The sequence below is a fragment of the Mus musculus genome, chromosome 3, assembly GCF_000001635.26.
Source record: "Mus musculus strain C57BL/6J chromosome 3, GRCm38.p6 C57BL/6J".
In the NCBI taxonomy this organism is placed as follows: Eukaryota; Metazoa; Chordata; class Mammalia; order Rodentia; family Muridae; genus Mus; species Mus musculus.
In genome coordinates this window covers 28,253,560-28,275,381 of record NC_000069.6, presented here as the reverse complement: position 1 = coordinate 28,275,381, position 21,822 = coordinate 28,253,560, and the positions used below count along the sequence as shown (strand labels likewise).

The following is a 21,822-nucleotide window of genomic DNA, read 5'->3' as shown; positions in this document are numbered from 1 at the left end:
TTATAAGGGCTGAAAAGCTTGAAACAGCCCCCAACTTCATCAAGAGGAATTAAATATTATGATATATCTTTTGTAATAAAATTCTAAGTAGTCTACAAACAAGATTAGAAAGTTAAACATAGACTAGTCTACTACATATTAAATGTTTCAGTTGTGATAGCAGTTCTAGATAAGAATTTTTAGGATAATACTAGAATCTCTATAAATGGAATAATATGATGTTTCAAAATAATATGAAAGATGAGTGGTAAAGAGCTTGGTGAATACAAGATTGGTCATGAGAATAAATAGCTGTTAAAGACAGAGATCTTTACCAACACTGTATGGGAGTGCATTCTCTTGATTAGGGTGCTTTGAGATTTCATTGAAACTGCCTAAATTCTACTCTATTGAAGTGGCAAGTGACGTTTCCTGTGTTTGCACAGATGGCTGAGAACAAGACTATGTAGACCATTTGCCGTCTTTCTCATTGGCTTTAGCAATCACTAGGTTACTTTATTTCTCCATGGGTTTTCCTAGTCTGGAAGTTTCTTAGGAATCCAGTCATACAACACGTGGTATGGCTTTTCTTAACAGCGATAAGCACTTTTTTTTATTATGGAAAGCTATTCCATATATGGTGTCCCACTTTGCTTTCTGTTCCATCATCAAAGGCAACTTAGGGGGAAAGGTAGTTTTATTAGACGTACACTTCTAGGTCATGGCCCATTATTGGGGAATGCTAGGACAGGAACTCAATAGAAACCACGGAGAAATGCTGCCTTGACCTACTCATTGACACGTGCTTTCTTACAGGATCCACACCCATGGTCTATGGATGGTGCTGGGCAGTGCCCATAGTAGGCCCTCTTACATCAATCTTCAATCAAAACAGAAAAGGTCCCTGGCCGATATGATCTGGGAAATCACTCAATTTAAGTTCCCTCTTCCCTGGTGACTCTAGATTGAGTCAAGTTGACAGTAAAAACTACCCAACACATATATGATCAACTGTATATTACTTATTCATTAACTGATAGGGGATTTGAGTAGCCTCTTTCTTGGAGCTACATTAAAGAGTCAACACATTTTTTGTATGAATACATATCTTCACTTGGGCATATACTAGAAGTACACTCCTGAATCAAATCATAATTCTATAATTTAACATTTTAAGGATCTGCCCAAACATTTTCCATGTACTAGTATGCCAGAATTCTGTTGATTTTATGTAACTTTAAAATACCCTATAATAGGGTTTCAATTGTTGTGAAGAGATACCATGATCATGGTGTCTTATAAAGGAAAACAATTAAAGATAGCTTACAGGTTCAGGGCTTTAAGTCCATTATTGTCATGGCAGAAAGCATGGCAGTGCACAGGCACACATATTCTAGAAAAGGAATCAAGATGTTTTACATCTGGATCAGCAAGGAGCAAAGAGGGAGGGAAGGAAGGAGAGAGAGAGAAAGAGGGGGGAGGGAGAGAGAGATCCAAATAGTACAACTCCCTATGAGCCTATGGGAGCTGTTTTCATTCAAACCACAAGTAAGAATTTTCTAAAAACTGTTTCCTAGACAATCAGCAGGATCCTGGGAAAAGTTTAATGATTACGTTTGTTTGCTTGCTTGCTTGCTTGTTTTGTGAGTAAGGGACTGAGTGCTGTGTCGAAGCAAGCTCTGCCTATGTACTCTATCCTCAGCCATGCTTGTACTTTTTTGAAAGTTGTCTATGCTGGCTTTGACCTTCCTCAATAGCTTAGGCAAACCATGAACTTGAGGTCCTGTTGCCTCAGCCCTCAACACAGATGAGATTACAAACCTATGCCCTGATGACTACTAAGTTTACACAATAGGTTTCAGCTAATTTATAAATTATAAGCTTAATTCCTTTAAACCTATACATAGGAAAAATTACAAATCCACATTTCAACGTGTATCAGTGTTTCTCATGAGATCCGTATGAAAACTCCCTTTGCTTCTCACTGCTACAAAGTTTTCTACAGTGATCATGAGTTGCCAATATAATGACATGAAAAGAAAGCTTTGTCTCTTTAGCTAAAGAAATGTTTGACAATTCAGAGGCCTTTGCTCACATTTAGTCTGCAATTTTGGATGCTGGAATCCCTGGGTCATCCTGATTACGTGTGGGCTAGGCTCCTACACATATTCAAGCTCCTAATGGTAGACCCTTGGCACACAAATATTAGCCATTCATTCATCTGGTTAATTTTTTTTTCTTGCTTATGAAGAGAGAGAGATGGGATCTAGAACCATGCTTACATGAAGCAAGTACCCCACCACTGAGCTAAACCCTTAGTTCCCCAGCTTCTGTTTTAAGATAGGATCTCCCTTATGTGTCAAGACTGGGCTCAAGCTTGGAATCAGCCTGCCCTAGCCTTTGGTCAGTGAGCCTGTACCACTCTATAGGTAGTTCCTTAGCTATACAGGTTAACTGAGCTGTGCTTTCCTCTGTGCCATAGTTACATAGATCTGAGCACTTAACAATTAAGAATACTTTATTTATACATAAAAGCGACTTGGCCGGGATCTCTGTGAACACACTTTGCCAAGTTTATTTTTGTATTGTAAGGATAAGAGATATTCTAAGATGGCTCAAATACTAGCAAACCAAGGGAGTGACCCAGAATAACAGCACCCCAGCTGTGCTTTGGGGGCTTCATCCTATCAAAGGAGCATCTTCTCTGAGCTCCAGTGCCTGCACTTACAAAAGAGGTAAGTTGCTACCCTAAGCCTTGGGTAGAAAGATTGACAGACAGATGTGTGACCAGTTAGGTATCCAAACATAGTGAGCAGTGGACTTTCATTCCATCCTTCCTTACTCCAACGATTGGCTGGCTTTGTCCCATGTTCCATTTCTATCAGCAACAGGCACAGCAATTTTCTCAATGTGTGAAGCATTACATGTGATCCTTTGCACATTCATAATGACTTCATGGACTTTGCTGATATTTACTTAAGGGGTATTTATCATGCTCCATGCATCAGGCACTGCTTTAAATACCAGGAATAATGGTAAACATACAGGAAGATCTCATTAAAAGCAAAGCTTCAGATGGGGGAGGGGGTGCACATTTTTTTTAAGTCAAAAATAGTAATAATTGTTTTAAAGACAATAAAAGCCTGGGTTAAATAGTCCAAGGGTGGGAGACTTAAAGATGTGTAGCAAAGACCTGCCCCTTGGGCAGTGTATTGCTCTCACAATCTGAAGAGATAATGCATCAAAGACAACCTCTGTATGTGTGTGTGGCAGGCAGCCTCTGGAGGGCACTTGCTGATGCTTGTCTCTGGCAGCATGATTCTGTGTGATGCCCTTCCCCACTGACTAGGGCTAACCTGAATTACAGACCAGATAGCAGGAAGTGATAAATTACATCCAAGACTATGCCATCAAAGACTGTTGCTTTTGCCTTGCTTACTGAGATTGCTCTATCTGCAAAAGACATTGCCACAAAGATGCTCCAGTATGGTACCATGAGTCTGCCTTGCTTTGCTTTCCATTGCTACGACAAAGGCCATAACCAAAATCAGCTTTAGGGAGGAAAGGGTTTCTTTGACTTACATAATCTGAGTTCACTGGGGGAAGCCAAGGCAATACTTGAAGCAGAGGCCATAAAGAACACTGCTTTGTGGCTTGCTCCAACGCCTGTTTGGCCTGCTTTCCTATACCATCCAGGACCACTGGCCCTGGGGTAGCATTCCCCCAAGCAAGCTGGGACCTCCCACGTAAATTGTAAGTCAAGAAAATGCCCTACAGACTTGCCTACAGGCAATCTTATGGAGGCATTTTCTCAACAAGGATTTCTTCTTCCCAGTTATAACTCCCAGATATATCTAGATTTGTGTCAAGTTCACAGAAATCAACCAGCACAGAGCTCCCATCATCTGTCAGAAGCCTTCCACCCATTGCTATCTGTGTCAGGATAAAAATTCAAGGTCATCTCCCCTCAGGTTCATAGAAGTATAACCCTTCCTACCTTTATTATTTTTCAAAAGACTGAAACATCTTGCATGTAAGCATGCATGTGCTTGTATATGTATGTATGTACGCAACACACACACACACACACAGACACACACACCAGCCTTTAGATTCTAATACTGAAAATATGAAATCTCTCAAGACAGACTGTGGAGAAATGATAGAGAAATTGTAGAAACAAGGTCTCTCCTGCACAGAACACAGCACTGTACTTCTCATGGTCGGTGTTTTTGAAATCATGCTGTTTGTAACAGGTATACTCTCCGTAAGGGACATCCCCTCGAGTCTTGTCACCTACAGAACATAATGAAGTGTGTGTTCCCCGAGACTGTGCTATGACCAGGACGGGGCTGTTTCTGGAGTTTCTATCACCTCTGTAGGCAGCATCACCCTCAGACCCTCTAAAAGGACTGTCCGTTGTATATTTGTCCATGTAGAGCGTATTCATTGCTGTGTGGACGACCCTGGAGGAGATCCCCAGAAGAATAATCATAGGCATTGTTTTCCGGAAGCTTGCTATCTAGCAGATTCAATCTAAGACTGTAGCGAGTACCACCAGAGAGGTACCAGGTCAGATCTGTAAGTGCCAGAGAGAAACCCCATCCCAGAAAAAGCAAGGACAATTGTTTGTAAACCGTAACTAACCTGTGTATGTTTGTCATTGGGAAACTAAGGACCTAAAGAAGGGTAGGGTGTGTCCTAAAGAGCATATTTCATCAGGTGGGAGAAAGGCTCTTTGGGGCAGTGGCAACCATTAATGGTAAAGAGCATGCTGGGAGATGCAGCTGCATAGCAACTAGCTTAGACACTTGCTAAAGTGTAGGCTTTGGCCCTTAGGCTAGGGAGTCAAGGAAGGCTTGGTACAAAGAAACGACCAGAAAGAAAATGGGTTTGAAAAATACTTATGCGGCTGCCCAGATAAGGCTGGGACAGGGAAAGCTCCTTGGGAAGATATGGGAGGTGGCTGTCATCACAGCAGCTACAGAGAGGAGTGGAGACGTGGTGGTGCATATAGAAGACATTCAGAAGGAAAATTTATGCTTGGAGTGGAGGAGGGTGTATTTTCAGGACTCAGGGTATCTCCTTGGGACAACTAGACTCAGTCTGGGCAAGTAGGAAGAGGTAAGGGAAATTTCTCTTTCTGAAGAAAAACAAAAACAAAACAGCAAAAACAAAAAAAACCCTCACCATCAGAATGGGGAAAACCACCCGGGAGGTCCTTATCGTTCCCATAGGAACCTCACATTTATATGCACAGAAGAACATTTAATTCACAAAACATCCTGGGGATTTGCTGGACACCCTCAGCAGGGTGGTAACAAACTAGCTTTCCTTCTAAGAGAACTACACCCCACCCCTAAGAAAACTACACCGTGCCCCCAAGATGGGAGCAGTAATGTGACTTTGAAACATCTCTCAGACTCCAGCTCTCCCAAATGCTGTCAGCATAGAAGATGACTGCACTCAACTGGGCATGGTTGCCAGGATTCAATGACAGCAGCCCCAAGGGACCATTCTCACTGAAAGAGGAGTGGCATCAAAGCAGGGAGTATAGACTAATTCTAGAGTAGAAAAAAGGGACAAAACCCAGAATATAAGCTTTCCATGAGCCTTAGAGATAAGAGAGACGGTGTGTGTGTGTGCATGTGTGTGAGTGTGTGTGTGTATTACTTTGATGAAGAAAATGCATTTGAAATTCTTTCATCAATGAAATATCCCATGATCTCCTAAGCACATAATTATGCAAACAGCGAACTAAGAGTTGTATTAGACTTTGTATTAAAGATTACTCCAGTTAATAATGAACACTAAAAATGCCTTTGCCTATAGCACTGATGCTCTGATAGCTATGGGTGCATCCTATCTTAGTGGGAGGTCATGTCATTGAAAAACAATGACAAATCCTAAAAACCCGTTCAAGGTCTTGGAAAAGCAACAAATGCATCCAGAGGAAGACAGCTGTGCTCCTGCCATTTTAAGATGCTGTCATCAATCCGTGCAACTTTACTAAAATCTCATTTTAGACCAAATTTAATTAAGTGCTCTGGGGTAATGAATTAATAATGTTTCAAGAATTCTTTAAGACCCAAGGGACCTCTGACCAGGTTTTAGCACTGAGATATTAGTGTATCATTGTAAGTGTCCACTCCTTTCTCATCCCCTTTGAAAAAAAAATGAAAGAAAAAAAAAGAACAGACACGATGTAATAAAAGTGTTTGCATTTGAATAATGGGCCATCTATACAGAAGAGAAGTAAAGACAAGAAAGAAAAATTGCCTTAATGAATAAAGCTGTTGATTGATACTAGTCTAGAAACCGTAACCTTTAAAAGGCTTCGCAATGAGCCTTGCTCCTCTGTCATGGGAGTCTATCCTAGAACCAAGCTCCACTGAGGACCCACGAAAGTGTACAAGGTCGAATGAGCACATGAGAAAGTCTGTTTCAGTGCTATTGCAAAGAGGCATGCTCCATGAAGAGCAAAGAAACCTGAAACCCACCTCTGGCCTCCACATGCAGACACATGTGCACACTCACACACTCAGAAAGATGTGCCTTCTGAACTAGACTCCGTGGCACACACCTGCCATCCCAGCACTGAGGAGGCGAAGGCAGAGCTATTCAGAATACAAGGCCAGTCCAGGCTACACGGGGAGTTTCACACAGTCCTAGGCTACATCTTAACAATCTGTCTCAAAAAAACAAAAACAGATAAACACACACACACACACACACACGCACACGCACACGCACACGCACACACACACGCACACACACAAACTTGTCCTTCAGCACTTTCCACAAGGTTCAGTCCCTGAAATCAAACGCTGGTGGGTTTCCCATAAAATTCTATCTACTGACATACGTGTACGCTGTCTTGTGATGACATAAGTGCTGTGCAGTAAAGCCTTTGATTTTAGGATCCAGGATGATGAAGACAAGCAGTTGCCATTCCACCTTTGTGCTGCTGACACTCAGGCATGCCCTGTGTCACAGACAGAACTAATAGGCTATGTACAGGAAGCCCAGGAGCTCGGGACCATTCCACTTCATTCACTAACGCATTCATTCATGCATATGCTCATTCATTACTTCATTCACTCATCCAATCGCTTGTTCAACTAATGAGATAGCTAGATTCAAAGGACACTGTGGCCCTTAACGAACTTGTAAGGAGGCGAAAAGAAAAGCTCTTGGCCCCAGCCCTGGCAGCACAAACACACAAAGTGCAGTCAAGAGGTACGCTTTCCAGATGAAAATAATTCTTCCGTCTGGGTTTTGATGGAGAAGTCGACGGCTCAGTTGGCAAAGCACTTGCTGCACAGGCGTGAGAACCTGGGTTTCCGTCCCCAGCAGCCATACATGGAAAAATCTGTATGTGGCAGTGACTGTAAGGAGATAGGAGTGGAAACAGGAAGATTCCTGAGGCTTAGAAGCAAGCTAGTCTTGCTCAGTCAGTGGGATGCAGGGTTCGTGAGAGAACCTGTCTCAAGAAGTAAAGTGGAGAGGTAGCTGCCCTTCCCGATGACCTGGGTTCGATTCCCTACACTCCTGTGGCAGCTCACAACCATTTGTAACTCCAGTTCCAAGGGATCAGACATCCACTTTTGGCCTCTGCAGTCTCCAAGGATGCTGTGGCGCACAGGCATGCGTGAATTTTTAAAATACCCAAACACATAAAAAATAAAAATAAATAAAAACAAAATTGAGGTACAGAGAACTAGAGAAAGGAACATGACGTTGACCTCTGGTTTCCACATTCGCATGCACATACACAAACATGTCAGCTAAACACCTGTGTGTACCAATTTACATATGCAAACTACACACACATAGGTCAGGAGCAGGGGGTGCGGGAAGAAGAGATTGATGGCTAGGTCCAGAAAGGCATGGGGGTGGAGGTGAAGGCGGTGTAAGTCATCTAATTTTGTCTGAGTCCTGCCCCAAGCTGAAAGTCTGAGGTCAGAACCCCTGACCTTGAGTGCCCGACGCCTTGGGCCAGGCTGAGCAGAGCCAGTGTTGAGAAACACGATCCTCTTCAGAAGGCTGTCTGTGCTGAGCTCACCTCATAGGCAATGCAGCATCATGGTGGATAATTTCATCTTTTAATACAGCGAGGTCTGAAGCAGGCATGACTCAAGCCCAGGTCTGAATAAGAAGATTGTTTGCAGTAGCCTGGGTGCGTGCATACACATTTTCATACACCCACATGGAGAGAACTTAGTCTGTAATACTACATATAATATCTGCTGTAATACTACATGTAATATCCGCTGTAATACTACATGTAATATCCGCTGTAATACTACATGTAATATCCGCAACTCCAGCAATTTTAAAAAGCATGCATGGACATCAGAAACCTCACACACGGAGGTATCTGAATAATGTGCATGTCTGGACGGACCCCTTGGGACATGTTCAGATGGAGAAGGGTTACTGAGAGAGGTTATCAGCGCAGGACACCATCTGTCCTATCTGATTTAGATGTCTATTTGACTTCGAAGAAGAGACTGAAAGAAGGCTAGGCAAGATACATTCCAAAGGTGCCAGATAGTTCTGGTCATTTGATTTGGTAAGTTCACTGTTTCTAGTAGGTTTTCCACTCTCAAGACAAAAAAATCCATGCCCCTGGTCAAATGATTAATTTCTCTTGCCCTCCCTACTAGCAGAAAACATCTCACTGACTTCATTTCCAGCTACAAATGATCAAATGATGTGTCTTAGAGAGCAGACTGAGGAGTCCGGAACCATATTCTTTCCTCTGGCTACTTTTATTTCCCCCTTGGCTGTGTGACCTTGGACAGCAAAGTTTACCTCTCTGGGTTTCAGCTTCCAGAGTGTCACACTACAGGAATGGGCCAGTGTTCTAAGATTCTTTTCCAGCTCTCATCTATAAAACCATCCCCTACCTAACATTCAAGACTTAGTTGAGCTTCATGAATCCTGCCATGAGGACTCATGGAATTCTGATTATTTCCTAATCATAAACCCCACTTCATTTTAGTCAAAAACAAAAACAAAAACAAAAACAAAACCACCACTACCACCACCACCACAACAACAAAATCCCACCCATATTTTGCATGGCTTAAATGACAGGGCTGGTACTGGTTGCTCTGGTTTGAATTATGCATTGTTCCAATTGGGGAGAATTTCAGACTAGGCCCAGTCTGGGATCACTGACTGAGAACAATAAGCCCCCAAAATCAGAAGGAGAAAGGCCTCTCTAGACAGGATCTGCTTTTAAACCACCAAGCCCAGGGCTTACAAAGAGCATTGATTGTATACATTAAAGAGCCACAGGGATGTCGAGGGGCTGACAGGGCTGCACCACTGACCTTGCCTGCAATTCAGGGTCAGGGTTTCCTCAGAAGGACTTCTCTGCAAGCTTAGGAACCAACCTCTCCAAATCTGGGAAGGCAGCCACCATCTACGCTTCCATTTGTGGGCATCACCTACTGGCCCTCGGAGACAAACGGACCTGCACACCTAGCCTACCACAAGACTGCCTGACGCTCCCAGGCCTGCTGAGTACAACTGTCTGCCCATCTGCATGTAAGTCTTCCAGCCAATAGCTCCCCCAGACACTGGGAGTAGCTGTTATCCTAGCTCTTTGCACACACCAGTGCAGGCAGAGAATTCATTGGGCTTCTTGGGTGACAAAGAGCAATCTCAGTAAATCATACAAAGATATCTGTTCCACATACACATAGCAGAGCCCGGGAGTTTCCTCAAGTATGCATCAAGGTGCTCTGTGCTTGGTATCTCAGAAAACCTTGCCCACAGGAGCTAGTCCCCTCCTCCCAGCCCCCCAACTTAAAAATCATATCAGGGAGAAGGATGCTAAGATTCCTGCTCAGCTATATCACAAGGCTGCCTCATTGTTCAGGCCTCCACCTCTTAGCCACTCCTCCTTCTCCAAGTCTGGTCCACCTGATTAACTCACACCATAGCAACTCCCAGACAGAAGTAGAGCACACACCATGGGTGAAGAGGAAGCCGCGCTTGTTTAAAGCACCCACTCTGCTCCCAACCCCCACACTTAGCTACTCACTGGTTCTGAATGTGGCCTTTGGGCACCAGAAAAACAGACAGCTTACTGTAATCATGCATGAATGAGCTTCTGCTGCCCCACTAGCACAACAGGCCGTTTCATAGGGCAGTCAGTCCTCAACCTTCGAGTTGTCTCTCTGAATTGTCACCTCTCTCTCTCTACCAAAAGATATGGGAAGGGGCAAGGATTCAAGGAGAGGGAAGAAAAGAGACTCGTGGAGCCTGAAGAAAAAGTATCACCTCCATCAGACAGGTATCTAGCCCCTTAAAATATTTGTAGAGAAATGTAAGGGCAGGAAGGCTTTAGTAGACACAGGTAAACGGCCTCAAGATTCTAGCATCAATCTAACAATGTGTTCCGGAGAACCACTGAACTTCCACCCCTACTGGCGGTGGGTGACATGAGATGAGACACCATCTCTTAGGTCTCACCTACCCTCCAGGCATCAAGCATATGCATTTGCTGTTTATTTTATTTTTAGTTCGGGAGAGGAAGAAACTAGTGGAACTGAGATTGGTGTCCAATCTTTCTCAGATGCCTGCTGCTGCCAAGGCCACCACCCCTCCTCACCCCCTTCCTGGCAGGCAGCATCTAATTAAAATGGCAAGAGCGCTCGGCCCCCTTCCCCGAAGGAGTGTGCTGGGATTAGAGGTGGGGGTGGGGAAGCGTCGAGGCTGCAATGGGATTCCTGGCAGTCTGATTTTCAAACAACAGCAAAATGGATTCTAGATCACTAAAGTCTTATTCAATACAATGGAACGACGTCTGAGGTGTTTCATTAGGTAAAGGCAAAGCGGCCGGGCTCGGGGAAGGGAATATGTTTTACAAAGGACTGTTCACAGACCTGGGACACACACACACACACACACACACACACACACACACACACACACACACACACACACAGGCACACAGGCACACAGGCACACACGCACACACAATCTCTCCAGGGAGTTCCGGTGTGGTGAGGAGAAGCGGTTAAGCTTCTCTTTCACCTGCTGAAGTTCAGCCATAAAACTGAAAGGTCACAGTCACCGAGGGAAGGAATAGGCAGGGCTGAGTTCAAACCACAGATAAAGGTGAGTGCACACTGGCATATAGGGAAGAGCTGAGCCGGAGCCCCAGCACCGGAGACAGAAGCCGGGAAGGGAGTCAGTTAGCACCTACAAGACCAGCCCAGAGCAGCAATTACTGCTCCATTGGAGCAGCAGGGTCCGCTGGTAGAGACAGCTAGCTCACGATGGCATCTTGCAGGTAGCTGGCAAACGTGAAGGGCCAGTGCCTTTCTTCTCCAAGAGAATCTTTTGCAGCAAGGAGCAGTCGGGTCTCGCGCCTTGGCACGAGACGGTTGCCCGGGTACACACACACACACACACACACACACACACACACACACACACACACACACCAGCCTTTCATGTAATGCTCTTACACCGATCGAAGATGAAACTGACAAGCTCTACCAGCTTCCTTGCGGAACCTCGGGAACAGCCTAGGAGCACAAGGGGAGCCCAGCCCCTGCTGTAGGGGTAGGGGCTCAGCCTAGAACCCCTCGGCTGCCCCGGAATTAGAACAGAAAGGCAGGGAACGTTCCCTCTTTCAGCCCTAGACCATTGGAAAAAAAGGAAAAAACACGTTCTGCTCACCCTCAGGGCGGAGAGATCGATTTCATCCAGGCTGCGAGCTGGGGAGTCGCTCGCCATGTCGACTCTTCGCGGGAGAAATGGACCAAAACCACCCCGAAGCGTCTTCCTTGGCAATTCCACCCCGGTCTATTTCGCTCGCGTCCTCATGCGGCTGTCCGCCAGAGAGGCCCGGGGCCCAGCCTCCCCCGCCCACCCGGGCCCCAGCAAGAGTCCGATCCCGATCTTCCGAGAGCGTCGATCCGCGGGATCCCGGAGCCCGACCTGCGCGGATCTCCAAGCCCGGAGCCGCGGTGCGTGTGGGCTGCGCGCCCTGATCGGCTAAGGGCGCTGGGGCTGCGTGGGTGTATTTAAATGGGACATGCTTCTTTGCTTGTGCGTGGATGGCGGCTGCATTGGCTGTTATAATGAGACATATCAACTCCTCCACTCAGCTGGGAGGTGGGGGTGGAGAACCACACAGAACTGTCTATCACCGCTTCCTGGGAGGAGTGGGGGGGGGGGGAGAGGCGTGGTCTCCGACTGGGGAGAGGCCGCGCTTCCTGACCGGGTCCCTCCGCCACTAGCCAGGGTGGGGGAGGGGTACGCACCCTTTCCGCCCCAGCTTTTGAGGGTTAATAGTGCTGAATCTAAACAGCCGTTTTTGAGCCTCTCTGTGCAGGAGCCTGAATGCTGAATATATATTTTTAATGTGTCCAATTTGTGCAGTGCACCAAAATGGCTCTTCGATCGTATCTTGGGGTTTCTTGACTGCGTTCAGATACTCTAATGGTGAAAAGGGTGGTGGGGAGAGGCAGCGGGAAAAGGCAGCAGCGTCCTCCCTCCCCCATTAATTATTTGTGGGGCTGGAGTAAAGGCGGGCCGGTGCAACCGGTGCATATAAGGACTTGTGCGCAGGGAAGGGGATCCGCCTCCCCGCGCAGAGCGAGTTGGGGAGAAGCTCACACGCGCCGAGCCGGCAGCCTGGCTTTGGTGCTGAGCAGTGGCCACAGGGTCACGGTCATTCGCGGCCACTGGGTTGCAGGAAGGCAGGCCCGAATCGTCTGTGGTTCTCTAGGCTGAGTAGGTTTGCTAGAAGCTGGAAATCCGAGAGATGTGAGCTCTGTCTGGATATCGCCACACCCAAGACCTGCGCGTGCCGCAATTCCCCACGGAAATGACCGAATTGAAAAGAGAAGCTTGCTCCCTGGGTGCAGTAGCTCGAAGGATTCAGGTGACTCCAAGGCCGACATTAATTGGGCAACATAGTACCTAACCCAGTGTTTCCTCCTTTGTAGCTTTTCCGCGGTGACCTACCTGGATTCATGGAGAAAGTTTGGCTCTAGGATAGTGAGCCCTGACCCGCGAGCTATTTGACTTCGCTCGCTTTTTCACTCAAGAGCTGGGTGTTTGCAGTGGTAACCCGTCATTCTTTATCAAAAGTGTAAAGTCACTTCCCCAACCCTCTCGCATCCTTGCCTGTCTCCTAGTTTGGCCACGCAAAATACGTCGGAAGAAAACATTTATAGTGAACTCTTCCCACTGGCTTCAACTCATCAATAGTTCTGAGTGTTCCTCTAGCATCTACTGAGATAAAAAGCTAAACATACTGGGGGGGGTTGATTTTTATTTGACTTTTTGTTTTGTTTTCTTTTGGGGGGAGTAGAGGTTCTTTTTGATTTATCTTATTGGTTGTTTGATTTGGTATGGTTATGAGACAGATCTTAAGTACTTAAAGGAAGTCTTCCCTTCACTGTGCAGCTGGGGATGGCCTTGAACTCCTCATTGTCCTGCAAATGACCCCCCCCCCCCCGCCCACCCAAGTACTCAGATTACACATGGACACCAACACTTGGGCTGTTGCCACTTCTTTTTAAAGTCATGAAGAATAAACTAATTATGAGCTTCAGAACAAGTTGAAAGAATGAATGAACGGACCAACACTAATGAAATTAGTGTTAGCTGGACTGTTTAGTCTTGGACTCATTGGGGTGGGTCATGTGCTCTCTAAACCATACCATGAAACTAGAATGCTGTTCCGAACCCACAAGCCTCCACGAAGGGACCAAGTAGAAGCCATCTTTTCCCTCCACCACACTTTTCCTTGTGTGTCATCATCATCTTCTCCTTCTCCTTCTTCTTCCCTTCTTCTTCTTCTTCTTCTTCTTCTTCTTCTTCTTCTTCTTCTTCTTCTTCTTCTTCTTCTTCTTCTTCTTCTTCTTCTTCTTCTTCCTCTCCTCCTCCTCCTCCTCCACCTCCTCCTCCTCCTCCTCCTTCTTATCTCACCCTTTCTCTAGACAACAGGTTAACATGTCTCAAGATGAAGCAAAATAATTTCAGATTAGGGTATTGAGATTCATACGCAGGGCTCCTTTAAAAGCTTCAGACTTGAAAATAGGAGATAAACATGCTCACAGAAAAGTACTACAGACTTAGGTGAAACCACAAAAAGGTCTTTTCCCCTAACTCTAATAGCACAAGACTCTACTTTGGGGTTTACAATAGGTTCAGACTAGTCCACTGCTGCTGAGGAAGCCCCACCTCAGACAGAAAGGATGGATATAGCTTCAAAGAGGGTTCAACACAGTGCACCCTGGGGAGGGAGGGAGGAGTGGGTAGAAAGCAGTGGCAGGCAAGGGTGGGAAATCTTAGGACCAGGAGAGGGCAGAGGGCAGATCAGGCAGAGTTCTGCATGCCCTATTCAGGAACATCAAACTCTCTTCTTTAGGCCAAGTACATTTCAGATTTCAGCTGTTCCAGCAGAAGTCTGATTTCTTTCCATCCTGCACTCTTATCAACAGTTTTTGCTTTGTGTTTAATTTAAAAGAAAACATAAGTCACTACTATAAAAAGAGGTCTAGACATACTAGGGCCCCAGTCCTTAGTAGGCACCAAGGACTTAGCACCACTGACTCCATGATGGAAGGACCGCTCAGCTGTAAAACAGCATGGAGACAACACCATCTTCTAAAACTAAAGCCTAGGCCTAGTCCATCAAAAACCATAATTCTGAGAAAGTCTCTAAATGTACTAGCCTTGCTTTTTGGCTTCTGTGGCTCTGCTTCTGGCTAACTGTTCTTGTTAACTGAAGTATGTCAACCTAGAGCATGGTTTTTGTGCTTAAAATCTCACCCTGAGAAAGGCTCTGGGCTACACTGGGATCCTAGCATAGTTGCTGGCTGGCTAATAAAGACTTCCTTTTAGATTAAACCCATGTCTGGTCTGAGAAGTCTTCTCTGGTGAGTACCCCACAGCACTAGACATACCTCCTCCTATAGAAAAGAAAACATTCAATATAAAATCACTATAATGAAAGTAAGGTCTACCATTTTGGTCGGTTATTGCTTCGTTATGGAACAGCCCAGGTAACAAGGAACCCCAGCCTTCACAAGGGCAGACAGGAAGTGCGGGGCAAGAGGTCAGCAACTAAAATTATTTTAGATACATGATGTTAACTGACAGGAAAAAGGGCAAATAGCAAGTAGCATAGGCAGTCAGGATGCGACCAAGATGAGGCTTTACTCCTGTCATGATCTGAAGGACTGGGGAAGCAGAGACCATTCAGGCATATCTTCAAAGCCAAGAAAACACACCTGCCTGCTGGCTGTCTCTACTCTAAGCATGCAACAACAACAGAAAGCCTGGCACAGACAGGAAGTGCACAGCAACTGACCAGGGAGGACGAAGAAGAGGATACAAGGAAGGCAAGGAAGCCCGGTGAGAACTTACGGTTTTTTAAAAGCTGAAGCAAATATCATTACAGGGTTGGAATAGTTAAATATGGACTGCTAGTTATAGGTATTGATAATATTGTCCTTGGTGCATTTACATATTTGGAACATTCTTGTGTTTTAAAAGTACTCAGAAAAGAGAGAAACCAGAGGTGTCTTCTCCTTGTTATGTTCTGTGTTGTTTAATAACAAATCTATGTGCCAAGTCAAATCACAATGTAGAAATCAGAAGTAACACGTGTAGGGGTTCAAATGTAGCCCAGGTTTTCCCCTGACTTGGTACATAGCTCGGGATGACTTTGAAATTTCCAAGTACTGAGCCATCATGTCTACCTCGGAAAAAATATTTTTAAACATACATTAAGGTCTTAAAAGAAGCAATATCAGCTGGCCACTTATCCAGAGCACTGTCTAGATGGTCTAAATCAGTAAGAGTGGATGTGACGTTTAATATGACAACAAAGGAACTGTATGGGTGAGATTTGGGCAGGCCGAAGCTGCATGAGCAGACATGTTTATTGTGGTGAGTAACCAAGGGACTGTATTGATTCATTGATTCATTCGACGTAGATCATTCTATATAAAAGCAGTACTAGGCCCTGAGGAGCCTGAGTCACACAAAACTCTCACCTCACAGAGACAAACAAGCTTATAAACAGCCAGTGACAAGATTATTTTAGATATGTAGTGATAGCTGATATGAAAAAGTACATGCAGAATAAGGAGACTCAGCAGCACACACCCCCCTCCACTGGCACCAGCTCTGAACATGTATGCTAGGGTCAATGAGGCAAGCTAGTACCTGGGTGCTGATTCCCAATGACGGGAAGAAATGGGAACTCACTCCCAAACACTGTGTGTGTCTTCTGAGTGCTGCTCCGTTCTCCTACTACACTCCTTAAAGCAAACCTTCAGTCAGAATGGCACCACTGATGAACAGAGGAGAGCTCTGAACACAGCGTTGGCCCACACGGACAAGTGCACTCCTCCAATGGTCACGGGAGCTATTACTGGAGAAGAAAGACCCTGGCATCAGTTAGCAAACTGAATCAAGACCGAAGATAATAATACAGCAAGACAGGCTTATAATGTGCACACTTAAATCCTTAGAGGTATAATCCAGGACTTGCATGCAGAAAATATAACTTTTTTTTTTCAAAACTAGTTAGAGGACTAGTTAGTCACATTTTATGAGTGTAGGAACATGGACAAGTTGGTAAAGTACTTGCTGCATAAACCTGAGAACATGAATTTTAATCCCAGGACACGCGTGAAAAAGGTTTCCTGCAACAATATACCTGTAATCCCAATACTAGGGAAGTGGAGGCAGGAGGCTTCCTGGGACTGACTGGTCATGTAGTCTCGCTAACTCAGCAAATGCCAGGATCAGGGAGAGACCCTGCCTCAAAAAATAAGGTGAAGAGTAATCGAGAAATGCTCCAATGTTGACCTCTGGCTTTTGAATGCACACATGGGCACACACACACACACATACATGCACACCCACACATCCATGTGCACACACAAACTTATAAATATTTTTAAGAGAATATATTGGAATAAAAGCATAGTAGATTGAAAAAATGATTGTAAATATAATTGTGTTATTAAGATAACCGTTTTATTATCAATATAATAAATCATACACATTCTTCTAAGCATTTGCTGTGGTCTGAGTATTTCTGGAACCCCTAACATTAGACCTTGAAGACCGAGTTCAACAGTGACAGCATGAAGAAGCAGTGCCCTTGTGAGGGACAGCAGTGCCCCTGTGCCCTGGAAGGACACAAGGGGCATCACTTGGAGGATCTGTGTTAACAGATTCAAGCGTCAGTGCCTTGACCTAGGACTCTCCAGCTTCTAAACCTAAGCAATACATTCCTGTTGTGTATAAAATTACCTGAGGCATTTTATTTTAGTAGCCAAAATGAACTAAGAGAACATCCATGTATTTATATATTTAATATTTATTACCTAACAAAATAGTCAATAGTATTAGGATATTTGTCTTACAAGAGAAGAACAGTAAACTTTAGCTTTGCCTGGAGCAACACAGTTATCATAAGAGGATGAGTCAGGATTTGAACTCAGGGTCTTCTTCACTGTGTTACACTGTCACTGATGGAAGGGAAGGATGGGCAGTTCCTACCACAGAGTAGTAAGCCCAGGCTGTTCGTTCATTTATTGGTTGTTATTGTTGTTTTGTTGGAACAGCAGAAAAAGTTAAGCAACATGAAGGTATATCTAAAAGTTCCAACATGCTTCTAATAGAAAATCTGTACAATATGTGGAAGAGTAAAATAAAATGCTATAAGTTGTCCCAGAGTCTATTATTTTATTTTATTTTTTTACTTATTCACTTTACATCCCACTCAGTGGCCCCCTCCTGATCACTCCTTCCCATAATCCTGCCTCCATTCCCCATCCACTTCTCCTCTGAGCAGGTGGGTATCCCTCCATCCTAGTACATCAAGTCTCTGAAAGGCTAGGAGCTTCCTCTCCAATTGAGGCCAGACAAGGCAGCCCAACTAGAAGAACATATCCTACATACAGGCAACAGCTTTTGGGATAGCCCCTGCTCCAGTTGTTTGAGAACCACATGAAGGTCAAGCTACACATCTGCTACATATGTGTGGGGAGGCCTAGGTCCAGCCCATGTATGTTCTTTGTTTGGTGATTCAGACTCTGCGATGCCCAAGAGTCTGGGTTAGGTGACTCTGTTGGTCTCCCTGTGGAGTTTCGATCCTTTTCCGGGCCCACCATCTTTCCTCCTATTCTTCCATAAGCATCCTCAAGCCCCATTCACTGGCTGTGTCTGTGTCTTTTGTTTCTAAGTTCTCATATGGTGCTTAACAAAAAAAAGCATGAGAACATAACAAAATATCACACTCCCACACATCATTATTGAATTTCAGACCATGAGGCCTACAAAGGATATACCACCTAGGCTGTCTACTTCTCATGAGCACAGAGGTAGCAGGGTCCTAAGGGTCCTAAAGGAGATGCTTTAAACTGGAGTGTTCTACCCAATGTACTAGCATTTGACAGGAAGCACAAGACAGTGGTGGACATCCTCAGATGAATATGGATTCAGAGGGTTGACTCTTCCAGCTTGCTTTTCCATTGCTGTGGTAACCACCATGACCAAAGACAGCTTGTGGAGAAAAGGACTTATTTCATTTTATACTTCCATCACTAATGGAAATCAAACAGAGGCCATGAAGGAATGCTGCTTACTGGCTTGCTCTTCTGACTTGCTCACTAACTGTTTTGTACAACCCAGACCCATCTCCCTTGGAATGGTGCAGTGGCCTGGGCCCTCTCAACACCAACCAATCAACAATCAAATCTAAAAAAGTGCCCTCCAGATAGGCCTATAGGACAACATGGCCCAGGCTATCCCTCAGTTGAAACTCACTGAGATTAACTTTTGGCTGTGTCAAGTTTGTAGCTGAAACTAACTAGGAAAATGTCATTTCTGAGATTATTATTATTAGAAAATGTGTTACACCAAAGAAGAAAAAAATGTTTAAAAAGATACATGATACAAAAAGAAACAGAGAGATAAGCAACAGCAACATGTGTGGATGAATGCGAGTGTGTGTGTGTGTGTGTGTGTGTGTGTGTGTGTGTGAGAGAGAGAGAGAGAGAGAGAGAGAGAGGGAGAGAGAGACAGAGAGAGAGACAGAGAAAGAGAGAATGATTCAGTGATGGATATAGGTATTGCAATGGATTGGTTTGACCTGCAGTCACATATGTGAGATTTTTTTTTTAACTTTTCCCTTAATAGATGTAGAAAGATCCAACTCACTATAAGCAAAATCATGGAATTCTGAATTGTGTAGGTGTAGAGAGGGGACCAAATACACCTCAACATGGCTATGTTCTTTTCAATCCATTCTTGACTATGAATGCACTAAATACGGCCAGATGCCTCAAGCTCCTACTCTGTGACTTATTTTGATTTTTTTACACTCCATATTCCATTCCCTGCCCCCATCCGTCCTCCGACTGCTCCACCTGCCACACTTCCTCCCCAACCCACCCCAGCACACGTGAATGTCCCCACCTCCCACTCCACCTAACCTCTAAACTTCCTGGGGCCTCCAGTCTCTTGAGGGGTAGGTGCATCATCTCTGAACACAAGACCCGGAAGTCTTCCACTGTGTGTGTGTTGGGGGCTTATATCAGCTGGTGTATGCTGTTTGGTTGTCCAGTGTATGGGAGATCTCGGGGGTCCAGATTAATTGAGACTGCTGGTTCTCCTACAGAATCGCCCTTCTCCTCAGCTTCTTTCAGCCTTCCCTAACTCAACTACAGGGTCCAGCTGCTTCTGTCCATTGGTTAGGTGCAAATATCTACTACACCTGACTCTTTCAGCTGCTTGTTGGATCTTTCAGAGGGCAATCATGATAGATCCCTTTTTGTGACTTCTTTATGCTAAGGGACTGTGATCTTGAACTATGTGTTAAAATAAGCCACTTCTCCTGTGAGTTGCTTGGTTCCAGGAAATTTTATCACAGCAGCAGAAGGAAACTAAGACAGTGTCATAAAGAAACCTGGAGCCCTGAGCATTGTTGATGACTGCCCTACCACTGAGCTACCCTAGTCCAGGCACCACTGTGGCCCACTCAAAACCACTCGTCCTCCTTCATTATTGTTAAACGGATTGTGAGAATTTACTCTCAATGTGTTTACATCCATAGGCTCTCCCCTGCTCCAAAGGAAGAGTGGCCTAAGCTCACACTGGAAAGTCTGTCCTCTCATTTGATGGTTGATCTAAGTACAGGTTTACCTACAACCCTGACTAATGAGGAGTGATGTCTGTGGGGACTTATAGGGATGGTTTTGTTCTTTGAAAATTAAAGTGAGGAACCAAAGCTCCTCCTCTTAAGTTTAAAAGCACTGACTGCTCTTCCAGAGGACTGAGGTTGGATTGCCAGCATCTACATGGCAGCTAGCAAGAGTCTGCAACTACAGTTCCAGGCGATCCTATTTCCTTTTCTGACTTTTGGGAACACCAGGAATGCTTGTGGTGTGCATATATGGATGGATGCAGGCAAAACATCTATATGCATAAGATAAAAATAAGTGAATCTTTTTAAAAGAGAAAATTAAAATGAGAGAGGATGAGTGACATTCAAGAGAAGCTCATTGTGGAGGTGTCCAGCCCAAGATGGCTCCCAGTGTGTCAAGCTCCTTGTATTCACACCCTTCCAGGAATCCTTCCAACACAGACCACCGAAGCCCTCCTTCCAAAGCTAGGAAGTAAGAGACATACCCAGCTTTGTTGTCAAATCACTGATTCTATGACACAGTTTTTCAGCATTAGCACTGCTGCTAACCTGTGGGGCCTGGAATTCTCTGTTATGGGAGGAGGCGTTCCTCGACAAGGCAGGAAAGTCACTAGAATCATTCATCTTAGCCAGTAAACATTAATGGCACCTTCCCAAGTGTGAGAGCACGAATCTGTCCCCTGATGAACAGAAATCACCCTAGAAGGCAGCACTGCTCCAGAGGAAGCTGACCACCGTGTCCTGCTGACACCCATGCACCGTGGGTAGCCATGTGAGTGGACCACTTTAAACCAGCTCCTCGAGCTGGAGCCAAGGCCTAAGGTGTTGACGCTTCCGTTTCATTTTCATAGCAAGCCTCGGGAAAGACCATGAGCTATGGCTATCTAGCTGACCCACTCTCGGGTCCCAGATACACCAAAAACACACAAGAGATAAGAATGTGTTGTTGTTTTGAGAGACTTGATTTGCCAGCACCAAAGGAGAACTAATATGTTACCATCAGACAGGGTTGTATGAAGATATAATTGGTGGATCTACAGAATTATTTTTCCTGCCAGGACAGAGCTTGAGAAAACAATCAAACAAACAAATAAACAAAGATGCAAAGCCCTGGGCTTTTCCATGACATCGGACAGTCACTCAGTTCAGCCATCTAGATCAACCTTGTCTGAATTGCTTTTCAAGGATTACGCTGTTCCCATTCGTAAAACATATTAGTTGGTTTCGTTGTTTACAGCCAAATCCTTTTTGCTAGAGAAAACTAAATATAAAAATGTTTGAAATCTCAGATACATGTGTTAAGTGTGTGTGTGTGTGTGTGTGTGTGTGTGTGTGTATACATGTGTGGGACATCATGTCCATGTCACTGTGTGCGCAGATGTCAGAAGTCAGCTTGCAGTATTTGGTTCTCACATTCTACTATGTGGGACCCAGGTACTAAACTCACAGTCATCAGGCTTGGTGATAAGGACCTTTACCCACTGAGCCATTTTGTCAGCCAAATCTTTGAATCCTCGTCATTGCTGATTTAGCATTAAAAGGTACTAATGACTAAGGACAATGGTAGTATGGTAATAAGAGAAAGAAGAGAGAAAACAGCACACTAAGACTTTTCCCTTGTCCTGAGATTATAAATA

At 44.8% G+C, this 21,822-nt stretch overlaps 1 protein-coding gene across 9 annotated transcripts in view; it reads right to left on the bottom strand.

The window, feature by feature from the left end:
- Positions 1–13,481, bottom strand: part of Tnik (TRAF2 and NCK interacting kinase) — a 408,685-nt gene extending 395,204 nt beyond the window's left edge. For 5 of the 9 annotated variants that reach the window (XM_006535517.3, XM_006535519.3, XM_006535518.3 and 2 more), the window contains exon 1: positions 11,683–13,481. In XM_006535517.3, coding sequence (XP_006535580.1) covers positions 11,683–11,739 — 57 coding nt within the window. In that variant the 5' untranslated portion in view covers positions 11,740–13,481. The remainder of the gene's footprint in view (positions 1–11,682) is intronic. The other 4 variants (NM_026910.1, NM_001163007.1, NM_001163008.1 and 1 more) reach the window with 1 other exon arrangement.
- Between the last annotated feature and the right edge of the window lie 8,341 nt (positions 13,482–21,822).